At 42.6% G+C, this 14538-nt stretch overlaps 1 protein-coding gene across 1 annotated transcript in view; it reads right to left on the bottom strand.

Annotated features, from left to right (window-relative positions):
- Window positions 1-13739, bottom strand: part of ndufb9 (NADH:ubiquinone oxidoreductase subunit B9) — a 39684-nt gene extending 25945 nt beyond the window's left edge. Inside the window, exon 1 of the mRNA XM_079894860.1 lies at window positions 13610-13739. Coding sequence (XP_079750986.1) covers window positions 13610-13728 — 119 coding nt within the window. The 5' untranslated portion in view covers window positions 13729-13739. The remainder of the gene's footprint in view (window positions 1-13609) is intronic.
- Window positions 13740-14538: the final 799 nt, after the last annotated feature.

Raw genomic sequence — 14538 nt, 5'->3', positions numbered from 1 at the left:
AGCACCGTTTCAATAAAAGGATATATTAAAGTTTATATAGCCTACTTTTACATTTTCGCTGCTGTTCTAACATGGTTTTCGCCATTACCTTAAACAAGCTGCAGCTGCTTGACTCCAGTGCAGGAGCTGTAACTATTAGATTACCACAGAAACGTAAGCGGTTAGCTGATTGCTGTGGTGACTCGTGACACTCGCTAACAGCACTGAACACGCACTTTTGCCGGTACAACTTGAATATTATTATTATCATACACTTTTCATTAACTTCGGTAGGCTGTACAACAAGGGAATTGTAATTGGCTGCTTTTTCTGCAGAGATCTGAATGCAGGGAAATACACGGAAGTGAATCGCCATCATTAAGAAATGAGATCGCATTTATGTTGGAATCGAGATCGTGATTTTTTTCCGATTAATCGTGCAGCCCTAGTGTCAGTGATGTTATGGCAGGCCACTCTGCTTATAGGCCTATGTGTTTGGAGAATGTTGCACTCCTGTTTGTCTCATCAGGAATATTTGCTGACTTGTGCGCGTCTCCAGCGCCCTCTACGCTCGCCCGAATGCCTGTTAGTCGTCCGTGGATTTCCCCATATTAGCCGCTTAAAATGGAAACGTCTTTAGACATGGAAAATAAATTTTTACAATCGATTCAATGAACACTTAACTCAAAAATCTAACAGGATTTGTTCACAAAAGTGACACCCCTAGAATATGGAAAAGCTGATAAAGACACAAAAGCTGGGTTTACATTTAAGTCAAAGTTAGTTTAGCACATGTAAGCAGATTTCTCTACCGTGAACGAGATCATAATGCTATTCCCCGATGCCGATGTACAGATCAAACGTTATATCTGAGGAAATCGCAAATAAAGTATTTATAACTATTGTAGAAAAGGCCCAAAGTTATATTAGTGTTGCTATTATTTAATACAGTTGACCATATTGTGAGCTATGTTTTGACGTTTACTGCCGTTTATTCAGTGCTTGTAATAGGATAGCGGACGCGCGCGCTGGTTTGTATATTGTATGTGACGTCACGCAGTTAGTATGCAGTATGATAGAGTTAGCCCTTTTCTAGCGGAAACTCTGGTATGCAGTATGAAAGATAGTCGGTCGGTTGTCAAAGTTAGTACGCAGTACGATAGAGATCGTCAGTCAGTTGGATTCTCATTGTGAGCGACATTTTCCTCGGAGTGTGCGTGAATGAGAAAAGTAAGTATTTCTGCTGTATTACTCGTGATATTGCATTTCTTTGTTAGCTATTATTTCTGTTATTTGATATGGATGAGAGTTGGGAGTTTGAGGGTCGCTACGCGAGTGTTGTGTTAATTATATTCGCGTTCGGACGTTACTTTCTAGCTTCGGTCCTCCTGATTTTGAAGTAAGTTGTGTTAAATATTATTATCTGGACCATTATAGGCTATCTAGGCTATTGAGTAGCTATATCATAGATGACAGAAAGTTCGTTATTGGTGACTTAATGCATAGGAAATCTGAGAATCCTATGTAAGTGTTTGAATCTTTCTCTGCCTACATTCTGACTATTGTTTATTGTAATGTATACTAGTGCTTAAGGAGAAATTATGTGTATGCATATGTTTCCTTTATTCATTTGTATTTTATTTCTCTCTGTATAGAAACCACACTTAAATTACACACTGAAAATTACACAAGAAAGAGGAAAGAATAAACAGAATAATAAGAACTATCTCTCAGCTCGTCATTTCATACTCTGGAATATTTGGCCTTAAGTGGTGTTCTGGCCGACACTCCTGAGTGAACCTGGTGATAAACCCAGAATTAGCACCTAGACTGAGCGTCTACCTATTATCTTCACTTCATTGATGGTCCTTCGAGCCGGATCACTGGGTTTACGTCAGAGATGGAATTACATCCAGAGTATGATGCTTGTGGTACACGTCCCAAGCGGCACATTCGCCCACCTGTGCGCTATGCAGATTATGAGGTCGATTATCGAGGCTACATCGGTGAGAGGTACAGAGAGGAATTAGAGTACTCACCAGGAGGGAAATGCCAGGATGACACCCCTCACCTCCCCTTTATGACTCTCCCCTTCGCCTGCAGAGGCGGGATGCTATTCTTCAGGAGATGGACCTGGGCTATAGGGCGGAGAACCAACAGCACAGCCAGAAGAATCAGCTAGCCCCCCAGCAGTTTCCAGAGAGAGAGTTTAGGGAACAGCTACGAGATTACTCTACTCCCCTACCTTCAGCGCTGCACCCCATACATCCACAGGAGGAGTGCCGAGATGAGTTAGATGACATTCGTCATGAAAGACACCTCCTGCAGCAGACACAGCGGCACATGGCATCAGACTTAGTCGAGCTTAGAGCATTGCGAGCAGACATGAGACAGTTAGTAGATGCTGTTCGCAACATGCAGAGTCCTACCTCTATTCATACCAGAAAGCCAGAGTTAACGGTGATGTCGCCACGGCCATCTGTTGAAAGTGAATCTAGAGCTGAGGAAGAGGATGATTGGCCTGCACCACCACGGCCAGACCCAGTAATGGACGAGCTTCCGCCAGATCCACCTATGGCACCATCTCTTATTAGGAGAATAGATGAGGTTCCAAGAATTAAGGAAGAAGCACTGCCAGCCCCAGCTCCTGACATGTATGTGGGTCAGCCACAAGTTAATCACTTAGCACTCGGGGCCCTTCCTACTGCAAAGCCATGGGATGACACTGTCCGTCATCTATCGCCCTGGCTCAAGCCCGTTCAGTTTCCTCCGCAGCCACACAGATTACCTCCAGCTGAGCCCAAGTACCCTACGGCTTATGGTGGTCAACGGAGTGAGCTTGGCTGCAACCTAACGCCCCAACAGCGACATCCAGGCATGGCATGGACACAGCCCCTGCCCTTTAGCTCACCTCAGGGTCATAACTACGTCTCAGAGCCAAATTACCGGGGGCTACGCCCAACGATCCGCAACTTCTCAAGTCGGGACCCAAGTGAGTTCGTAACCTCTTACCACATGATGCATCTGAGTTGTTTAAATACCAAGTGTTAGTTGATCACCTACAACTAGAAGAAGCCAGGTTAATAGCAGATGCTTACCTTAACTCCCCAACACCCTTCTCAGACACAATGGTTGCCCTGAATGACAAGTTTGGCCAACCACATCAGATAGCGCTGAGGCGTATTGCTGCTGTGATGGACTCACCAGACATAAGGCGGGGAGACTTTGCTGCATTTGAGAAGTTTGCACTCCAGATACAGTCACTGGTGGGGATGCTGAAGACACTAGGCCACGAGGGTGAAGTAGAACTACAGTGTGGTTCACATGTTGCTCGTCTGCTGAGCAAGTTGCCGCCTGAGCAGAGAGCGGAGTTTCGCCGCTGCATGTACCATCAGAGCACACAAACCCACACTAATCTTTCAGATTGGTTGAAATACGAGTCTTGGTGCCATGATTCTGAAGGACAGTTAGCTGTGAGAGGAGCTCGAGAGAAGCCGGTGTCCAGATATGAGGGTAGGAAGGGTAAGCAACCTACCACTGTCCTCCATGGTCAGCGCTCGCAAAATCGCCTGCCCGACGTCCCGGGGCGTTGTGTTTTCCAGTCGGGCTACCAAAATGCATAACCGGCCTGCCCGACGGGCTATCTGAAATAGTGTTCGCTTCAGTCTTGTTATAATCAGATTCAGCGCGTTCTTCATCTTCAATCCGCAGCGGCGCGCACGTCAGAAAGAGAGAGAACAGGGTGTGCGTGTGTTCATCTGAGTCTCATTGGTCTGTCACTCATTGGTCGGTGGTGCTCGTCAATGTCAGAATATTTGAGATGACCAATCAAATCAAAGTAGGCGGGCTTTATGTTCACAAGAAGCTGGTGAGCGCGAATTTGAGCAGAGCGACTCGCTTCAGTTTACGGTCAAGTGCGAGATAAGATGTAAGTAGCTAAACTAAACATTTCATATTTAACAGCTTTTTTAGGTCATAAATGTGAAACAAATGACAAAAATAATCAGGCAAATGAATATACTTTTGTCTAATTTCGCCATTTTGAACTGAAAATAGGCCTGTAATGTGACTAATAATTAGTTTACTGTCATTGTGAGGGGACATTAGCATTAACAAAGCCATTTTCATCATAGGCACAAGAATAATAATGAATGTGTACATGTTGAGAATTAATATACAATTTGTAGCCTTCAGTAAATTAAAAAAGTTCAGCTTTAGGTGGGGAAGAACCAGGGCAAGATGAGGAGACTGAGAGAAAAAGAAAGAGTGATGGATAAGAAGTGAGAGCAGGTATCATCTACTGCCCGCTGACATGGTTTTAAAGCTATTTCTTATCCTTTTTGGGCCTTCAAACATCTTGAAATGGACATATCAGAGAAATAAAAAATTTGAACCCCCTAATAACTTTAAATGTAGGACCTCTTTGCCTGTCTACGGCCCTGTATTAAGAATAAGATCAATAATGAATGTGTACATATTGTGAATGAATTTAATAAACTTAGTTAGGCTACCTAGCTTTCCTAGAAGCTTTCAGTAAATTAACGTGTCTGAGAAAATGATTCATAAATCAATCTATCAGTTGACCCTTTGTTAACTTTCTTCACTGACAGACAAAAATGAAAAGCCTATATCAGTCAAAGCTCAGCTTTAGGAGGGGAAGAGACAGAGCAAGAGAAAAACAAAGAGAATAGGAGTGTGATGCGAAAAATAAGGAGAGAAAAATAATCAGCTGCCCACTTACATGGTTTTAAAGCTATTGTTATCCAATTTTTTTTGCCCTTCAAAACATCTTAAAATGCACATATGTAGATCAGAGGAATCAAAATTTTCTCGGGGGAGCCCCCGAACCCCCCTAACTAGCATATCTCACATTCAGGACCTCAGTGATGAAAAAGCCCTGCCATCTCCATGTTAATGAAACTAGTTAATAGTGAGTATTAGACCCTAAACTAAAGAGTTACTTTTATTTTATTTTATCATACCCTCATTGGGGGCTGAGCCACAGACACAGACTGATTCATGTTCCATACTGGTCACACAAATTTCAGTTCAGTTATTACCAGATGCATATTTGTTGATATTTGTGTTTTGAAAAAGTTTTTGATTCATTGTTTTGACTCATAAATATTCTACATTAAAAATTGTAGTCTTTTTATATGGGCTAGTAAAATTCATTTCGGGCTACCAAAATCTGAAGAGTGCCTGCCCGAAGGGCTACCAGCGATTTTGAAATTTTGCGAGCCCTGATGGTGCGAAAGATACAGCTAAGAAACCTGAGGTTCCAGTGCCAAGCCGCTCCTTTAAAGGGAACAAGAGCAAGCCATATTGTCCATTCTGCAATAATGAGGAACACTACCTTAGCCAGTGTACAGAGGTATCCAGGCTAACAAAGGATCAGCTGACTGAATGGATAAGGAGCAACAAGAGGTGTTGGCGATGTGCACGGCCACACCAGGCGGCCCAGTGCAACTTAAAGAAGACATGTAGCCTCTGCCAAGGGAAACACCTTCAGGTTCTGCATGAGGTGAATGTGAGGTCACCCAAGGAGGCAGTGTCAACACCGGCAGCGGAAAGCCAAGGCCCAACAGAGGTTCTGTATCTGGACAGACCCACTGAAAGCAGTCGGGTCCTTCTGAAAGTTGTCAAAGTCCGCATTCACTATGGTGACCAATCAATCAACTATGCCATACTTGATGACGGTTCGGAGAGAACTATGCTGTTGTCAGATGCTGCAGAGAAGCTAGGTGTGCAGGGGATTCAGGAGGATCTACCACTATGCACAATTAGAGATGAAGTGCAGACCCTCCGTGGTGCATCAGTGTCGTTCTCCATTTCTTCGCCGTCAAAGCCAAAGACCAAGTTCAAGATTGTAGGTGCCTTCACCAGTGGTCGTATTGGACTAGCTGCCCATACTTACCCCATGGATCAACTCCGGAAAACCTACAAGCACCTCACTGGCCTTCCCATACGGACTCTTATAAATATCAAGCCTCTGCTTCTCATTGGGAGTGACCATCCCCATCTCGTCACTCCCATTGAACCTGTCAGATCGGGACCTCCAGGTGGGCCTGTTGCCATTCGCACAAGGCTGGGCTGGACTCTACAGGGCCCAGCGAGTGTAGTCTGTCACCTCGCCCAACCACAGCAGTGTCTATTTACAACAGTAACACCCCAGGTGAGCGAGCTGATGAAACATGTTGAGAGATTATGGCAGGTCGACACTGTCCCATTCAGAAGCGAGAAACTAGTTACTCGTTCAAGGCAGGACCAAGAGGCCATCAGCATCCTGGAGACCAAAACCATCAGGGTGGAGGTTGATGGCATTCTCCGTTACGCCACCCCACTGCTCCGCCGGAAAGACATGCCGCTCTTTCAGGCTACTAAAGAAGCCGTCATGCCGTTTACGGAGTGTAGAGAGGCAACTTGCCAGAGATCCTGCACGGGCTGAAGCCTACAGAGTGGAGATGGAGAAACTTATAAAGGCGGGCTCTGTCATCAAGTGTGAACCGAAAGTTTCAGACGAGGAAGGTTGTGAGGAATGGTATATCCCTCACCATATGGTGAGCCATAATGGCAAGAATAGGCTGGTTTTCAACTGCTCCTATCAGTATCGAGGGCAGAACCTCAAAGATCATCTACTACCTGGTCCGACCTTAGGAGCATCACTACTGGGAGTTCTGCTAAGATTCCGAGAGCATGCAGTTGCAGTTAGCGGCGACATTAGAGGCATGTTCCACCAAGTTCGCCTCCTCCCAGAAGATCGTGCTCTGCTCAGATTTCTTTGGCGTGACATCAGTCAAGAAGGACCTCCTGCAGTGTATGAGTGGCAAGTGATACCGTTTGGTACAACATGTAGCCCTTGCTGTGCCACATTCGCCTTACAACGCCATGTCTCGGATAATAGCCAGCCAGATGAAGATGTGAGGATATCCGTTCTGAAATGTTTTTATGTGGATAACTGCCTCCAGAGTGTCCCCACAATTGCTGAGGCGAGGCATCTAGTCGACAAACTACGAGCCCTTCTTGCGTCTGCAGGCTTCGATCTACGTCAGTGGGCCAGCAACGAACCAGGTGTAATAAGTCACCTACCAGAAGAGAGCTGCTCGGCTAGTGTTGAGCTATGGCTGGCTCAGAACAAGACAGATACCCCAGAATCTACTCTAGGGCTAAGCTGGCTCTTCCACACTGATGTACTTGGTTACAAGCATCGTCATGTGGAGTACGGTGTCCCCACGATGCGTAATATCTACAAGGTGCTGGCGAGTCAGTACGACCCCTTGGGCTTCATCTTACCCTACACCACCAGGGCTAAGATAATTGTCCGACACCTTTGGGACAAACACAGGGGATGGGATGATCCACTACTACCGGAGAAGCTTCTGCAGCAGTGGAAAGACTGGGAAGAAGAACTTCAAGTCTTACCTCAAATCACTCTGCCCCGACCGTACTTGTCAAAGTCCGTGGACATCTCCGGTCTCCAGAGAGAGGTGCATGTATTTTGCGATGCCTCAGAAGAGGCTTATGGTTCAGTGGCGTACCTCCGGACCACTGACAGACACGGTGAAGTGTATCTGTCATTCCTGATGGCCCGTTCCAGAGTCGCGCCTAAGCGATTTCACTCTATGCCCCGATTAGAGCTCTGTGCTGCCCTTACTAGTGCACAGCTCTCACAGGTGTTGAAGAGGGAGCTTACCATCCACATTGATCGGACAACCCTTTGGTCAGATTCCACAACGGTGCTGACATGGCTGAGGTCTGAATCCTGCCGGTTTAAGGTCTTTGTGGGCACCCGCGTGGCCGAGATACAGGAGCTGACTGACGGGCATGCCTGGAGATATGTTGATACCACCATTTTTTTCTAGCGGAAACTCTGGTATGCAGTATGAAAGATAGTCGGTCGGTTGTCAAAGTTAGTACGCAATACGATAGAGATCGTCAGTCAGTTGGATTCTCATTGTGAGCGACATTTTCCTCGGAGTGTGCGTCAATGAGAAAAGTAAGTATTTCTGCTGTATTACTCGTGATATTGCATTTCTTTGTTAGCTGTTATTTCTGTTATTTGATATGGATGAGAGTTGGGAGTTTGAGGGTCGCTACGCGAGTGTTGTGTTAATTATAATTATATTCGCGTTCGGAAGTTACTTTCTAGCTTCGGTCCTCCTGATTTATACTTTACTACTTATCAGTACTTTGTGGTTGAGTAAAATCTGAAGTAAGTTGTGTTAAATATTATTATCTGGACCATTATAGGCTATCTAGGCTATTGAGTAGCTATATCATAGATGACAGAAAGTTCGTTATTGGTGACTTAATGCATAGGAAATCTGAGAATCCTATGTAAGTGTTTGAATCTTCCTCTGCCTACATTTTAGAGTTTAAGATATATATAGTCATATTCTGACTATTGTTTATTGTAATGTATATTAGTGCTTAAGGAGAAATTGTGTGTATGCATATGTTTCCTTTATTCATTTGTATTTTATTTCTCTCTGTATAGAAACCACACTTAAATTACACACTGAAAATTACACAAGAAAGAGGAAAGAATAAACAGAATAATAAGAACTATCTCTCAGCTCGTCATTTCATACTCTGGAATATTTGGCCTTAAGTGGTGTTCTGGCCGACACTCCTGAGTGAACCTGGTGATAAACCCAGAATTAGCACCTAGACTGAGCGTCTACCTATTATCTTCACTTCAAGTATGCTTTGAAATCTGGCAAAAGTTCTGATCATAATAGGCATATTAAATGAAAAATATAAATAAACAATACTAGGAGAATAGTTTCAAGATGCAGTGTGTGATTTTTAGCGGCATCTAGTGGTGAGATTTGCGAATTGCAAACAGTCCGTCACTCACGGCCTATCCCTCAAATTGCAAACTCGAAGGAGAAGCTGCGGTGGCCGACGAAGATGAGTCAGCAGAGAGTAGCAAGTCAAGCAGTGAGGTTTCTTTATATTATATTTTATATTAAATTATATTTACTTAATTATTCAGTAAAACCACGTTATTGTGATTGTTATTTTTACTTGCTCATCATTGTGTTAGTCTTTTATTCATAGCCTGTTCCCATGCTAGTTAGTATAAGATAAGAGCTATGGATAAGAGCATCAGAGCAGCTCGGTCAAGCCTGGTTCACACGGGACGATTTTAAAATTGTCGGCCGATTTTCCAAACCTGAGAGACCCCACACACGGCGATAACAAATCACGGGTCTAACAGTTTTGGTCGTGCAGTGTGTGGTGCGCAGCCACACGGCAAAATCAACACATCACACACGAACCGATTTGACTCCCGAGCATTCCCAGGTCAGACGGGAAATCTCGCAAAATCCCTCGAGATCAAACGTAATTTAATACTGTGCTTACGAGGATACTTGACAAAGTGAACATTTTGGCATACTTTTGTGTGTTTTTGTCCGTTCAAGCGTGAAAGAGAACTCAATGCGGCAGCGCGCTGTCTGAAGCGGCATTCTGAGCGCATGAGTCCTGTGTGTGTGTGTGTGCAAGGCTCGAAATTGCGACCATTTTGGTCGCATATGCTCCTGAAATTTAATCTGTGCGACCTAAAAATATATTTGGGAGCATTTGTGCGAGTGCAAATAATGGTTGTGGTGCGACCTGTTTTCATTTCTCTAAAAAACGTTTGCAAATTACTTCACAGTGTGTATGTGCGCTGATACGCGATGGCCGGACCGTCATTCTATCCAACGTTATATAACCAATCTCGGGGTTTTTCCTGCATTGATTTTTTTTGGCGGCCGCCAAAGCCTTTTGATCGGTGCGTGAGTGACTGCTGCGCTTGACGAGAGAAAGCCCCGGCCGCGCGCGCACTCTCACGTCTTCAAACAACACGAGCGCTGTCTTGCTCTCTCTCCCTCGCGCATATTAATCAAAATCATTTGACACGATAGAAAAAGGGCGGAAGATCGAAGTTTCACGTGGAGCATTCGGAGATTTTTTTTCTCCTAAATTACCGTGGAGTGTGAATTGTGCTAAAAAATAAACTACCGGGATAATCACACAACGCTTCCCGTATGCTACACGTCCACTAATGACACGTCCGATTCGCGAACTAATGACTCATTTGAACCGATTCACTTTAATGAATGGTTAAAACAACTGATCTGTCCAACACACTCACGAGACGTCTGAATCGGTGTATAACAAATCGGTAACACTTTACAATAATGTTCCACTTATTAAATTCTAGTTAACACAGTTAACATGTACTATTAATAAACTGCACTTTGTTAATTTGTTAACCATTGTTAATGTTAATTTCAACATTTGGGCTACTAATAGCCTACATTATTAAAAAAAAATTTTTTATTTGTTAACATAGTTAATGCACTGTGAAGTAACATTAATGAAAAATGAACAGCTGTATTTTTATTAACTAAGATTAACAAAGATTAATACAGCATATTAATAGCAATAGAGTGCCAAGTGCCAAGCAAAAAATGCAGGGACAGGTGTGTGGCAAACAAATAAGGTTCAATTATTAAGGCTTTTAATCGGCAGGATACGTCAAATATAACCATACTGTCTATGAATATAACACCACATACACCATCGCCAAAGAAGAGCTTGCCTTCACTAAATTTATGTCAAATGACAAATCATGTGCCAATATCATCGGGGTGAGATGATATAGAGCCAGAAGACCAAATTTCATATCTTGGCCACAGGATGAAATAAAATCTGTTAATATATAATTTGTAGTTGTGGTGCCTTAATTTTTGGTGGGTGCTCCTAAATTTTTGGTGGGTGCTCCTAAATTTTTGGTGGGTGCTCCTAAATTTTTGAAGTTGGGAGCACCAGTGCTACCAAGTAAAAAAGTTAATTTCGAGCCCTGGTGTGTGTGTGTGTTCATCACACAGAGAGGAGATTTACAGACAGCGCGCCGCCAGGACAGATTTAAGTTCTTTTTTGCGTTTTATCACGCTTGAATTGTTTCTCAGCACTTGAATGAATGATAGCGTGATAAAATGCTATAGTATAGAGCAGCCAAAGGATGAAAGAAAAATCTACACGCCACAGTCCGCAGGCTGCGTGCTCGTTTGTCCCGGGGACACCACACACGAGGAGAAATCGGGCCAAAACAATCCAACATGTTGGATATCCCCGATTTGAGATCGGAGCGGTCCCGAAGTCCTTCCGAGCAGACGAGAGTAGTGATCGACCGATATTGATTTTTTACAACCGATACCGATTATTTGCATGTTTATGTGCCGATTACCGATATGCAGAACCGATATTTATTTACTGTTATACTTCTGTTTTTGACACAATTATTACAACACAAATGAACTGAACAAACCATTTTATTTATAACAATCACTCCCTCCTTGCATACAAAAAAAACTTTATATTTATACACAAATAAATAGAGGGGTCTGAGTCCAAAAAATAAAGTGCACTGTTACTAAGTGTCTTTGTTTAAAAATAAAAGCTTTGATGAGGTAAAAAATAAAGCACAAAAATTATTCTAACATAGGCTATATTCAAAGATAGTTGAGTGATGTATCTTTAAGTGGTTCCACATGTTGGAGGTATTTTTTGTATTGTATTTTGTATTGAAATGTAATTTATTTTAAACAGTTTTAGAAGGTTTATGTGCCGTTTAATAGGTTTAAAGAGTGAGGAATAATTCACTGGGTAATATTAATTCACTGAATAATATTAGCTGGAATATAATATTGTCAGGAAAGTAACAAACAAAACAGCATATTTGCATTTTCCAACTAGTATGTTAATAATTATTAATAATGGTTTTGTCGGTCTAGATAATGAAATGCTTTCTGACAAAGAGCTGTTTATCTATGCATTTACACAGAACTATAACTTAGCCTACTCAACCGCGATCATGCGTGGAGATAATAAATAATTAATTTCCACAAAGCAGTATATTTACTTTGTATTAGCGAAATAATTGCTATGTAGTAAATGATAATATAATCTAGGATGTTTAAACAAGATAATCTTGTCAAAAGTTTCATTCAGTGGCCGTGCTTGAGCATTCCTGGTCATCAACCCAGTGAGTGCGCAGCAATATGAACGAACTTTTTTTCCGAGACTAATGGTGATCAAATACAACAGATAGAGAATTAAATTCAGCGCTTTTATTTTCAACATGCACTCATTCATGTCTGTTTTATTTAATTCATGTAAAGTTACGTCTTTATTGGGGCAGGACATGACTGATTTCGCTACGTGACTCATGAGTTCGTCTCAATTTTTAAGAACCAAGCTGCATAAACTATATCAGGCATTCATGTCTCAGATCTCATTTCTGCATGTCTGTTATGTTAAATAAAGTAGAATAATTAAAGCAAAGCAAGCAGAACATATGTTTTACCTGTGCACAGAGTTGTTGTTGACTGATCTCCTCAGACGCCGGCTGCAATGGCGGAATTCTCAAAACGGCCACAAGATGGCGCCGTTTATCGGCGAATCCGATATTACAAAACCGATACCCGATTATGGGAAAATGCTTAAATAGCGGGAAAAATATCGGTAAACCGATACATCGGTCGATCACTAGACGAGAGCAGTCTTAACACACCACACACGGCAGGAATATCTGATCAGATTATTTTACGATATCGGAGCATCCTTAAGATTGTCGGAAGGGGTGAATCGGGGCTAAAATCGGCCTAATTATCCTGCCGTGTGGGCGGGACTTACCAACTCTATACAGTGGGGTTAGCAGAAGGGGCGGGACTTACCAGCTCTATACAGTGGGGTTAGCGGAAGGGGCGGGACTTACCAGCTCTATACAGTGGGGTTCGCGGAAGGGGCGGGACTTACCAGCTCTTACCAGCTCTATACAGTGGGGTTAGCGGAAGGGGCGGGACTTACCAGCTCTATACAGTGGGGTTAGCGGAAGGGGCGGGACTTACCAGCTCTATACAGTGGGGTTAGCGGAAGGGGCGGGACTTACCAGCTCTATACAGTGGGGTTAGCGGAAGGGGCGGGACTTACCAGCTCTATAGAAATTAGTACAAAACTGGTGTTGTGTGTGTGTGTGTGTGTGTGTGTGTGTGAGAGAGTGTGTGAGAGTGAGAGAGAGAGAGATAGATAGAGAGAGAGAATAAGTGTTACCCGTTTAATATGTGTTTTCGCCCACAAAGTGCGTAACTATAGCACGAATTATATTTCTTGTATCATTTACACGCAAAAACTATTTTTGACGTGGCACGAGAAATAAAATGAATGCTATAGATAGGCCCTTTCACACACTCTGCCCGGGTTAGACCCGGCTTTAGAAGAGGTCAGCCCGGGGTCAGCAAAGTGAGAAACACCATCTGAGACCCCAGACAGAGAGGACTCAATATCAACACAACTAGAAGTTAGAACGACAAAAGACGCAAGCCAACGCCTGTTCTGAACACGAGAAACTGAAATGGATTAACTTACAGTTTGATCAAAGCGATCGCCATCACGTAAATGCATCCTAGCATATTTCAATGTCACTTTACATCGATGCAAATGTGCAGGAAAGGTCATGTAGTTCATATCTAACCAAACACAGGAGTTACCGCAGTGTTTATGTTCTCAGATCGGCCGATAAACACGGATTCAAATATATACACCTGTACCTATCATTCATAAAGCTAACCCTCACCTGAAGATGCACCAGGACTCGAGGTGTCTCAGGGATTTCTTGTAGAGTCGCAGGACCTTCTGCTGGTGGGTCAGATAGGCGGCCGCCATGTTGCGCTGAGTCGCTGCGGCACTGCGCATGCGCCTGAGAAACAGCCCTAAAGATCCGAATCTTTAGTTTCGAATCAGTGCTTTGGGAATCGGGTGGATTGAACCTGTGGTGAACTCAGAACCGCTACTGGTTATTCTGAATTTAAAACATTTAGTTTATCAATACATTTCCAGAAATCGTCCCTGTTTTAACTGTTACTGACGAATATGCACCACATTAAGTTTTATTAGTTTATGTTAAATCTGTAACCCTGAATGGCAATTGTATGCAATATCTATGAGCCATATACCACCGAATATGTACTATAACATAGTATGGTATATAAATATGATGTGTGCAGAGTTTGGTCATTTAATATCACTGTCTTAGTACAGTGGGTGACATTTCTGTCCCCAGAACATCATATGGATAAAATTGCATGAAAATTAACTCTAAAATACATTTTATTATTAAGCAAAATGTCCTGCATATTAAGCTAACTACAAATTTTAAAATTTATAATTAAAAACATTAATAAAAACTACATAGAACACAAAAAATAGCATTTTCTGCATGTCCCCACTCTCTATCTCTAAACTTTGCCATGAAATATAATGATTAAAATCCTTCAGAAACCTTAAGTTTTGGGGATTGTTGTGTGACTTTATATGCAATCTATTTAAAATTTGAAGTTTGTTTTTATGAGAAAAAAATATTGTATCTAATATTTTAGATAAAATACACATTTTAGTCATGTCCCCGGGTTTTCACTCAGTCCTGTTACCCTAACACATTCCCCTCTCTGAAAAACTTGGAATATTCCACAAGACACATTTTCAACAGGAAGTTGCATCATCTTG

The sequence above is a fragment of the Squalius cephalus genome (assembly GCF_949319135.1).
Source record: "Squalius cephalus genome assembly, chromosome: 15".
Classification (NCBI taxonomy): Eukaryota; Metazoa; Chordata; class Actinopteri; order Cypriniformes; family Leuciscidae; genus Squalius; species Squalius cephalus.
The sequence above is the reverse complement of the archived record's forward strand: the minus strand, read 5'-3'. Positions and strand labels throughout refer to the sequence as shown.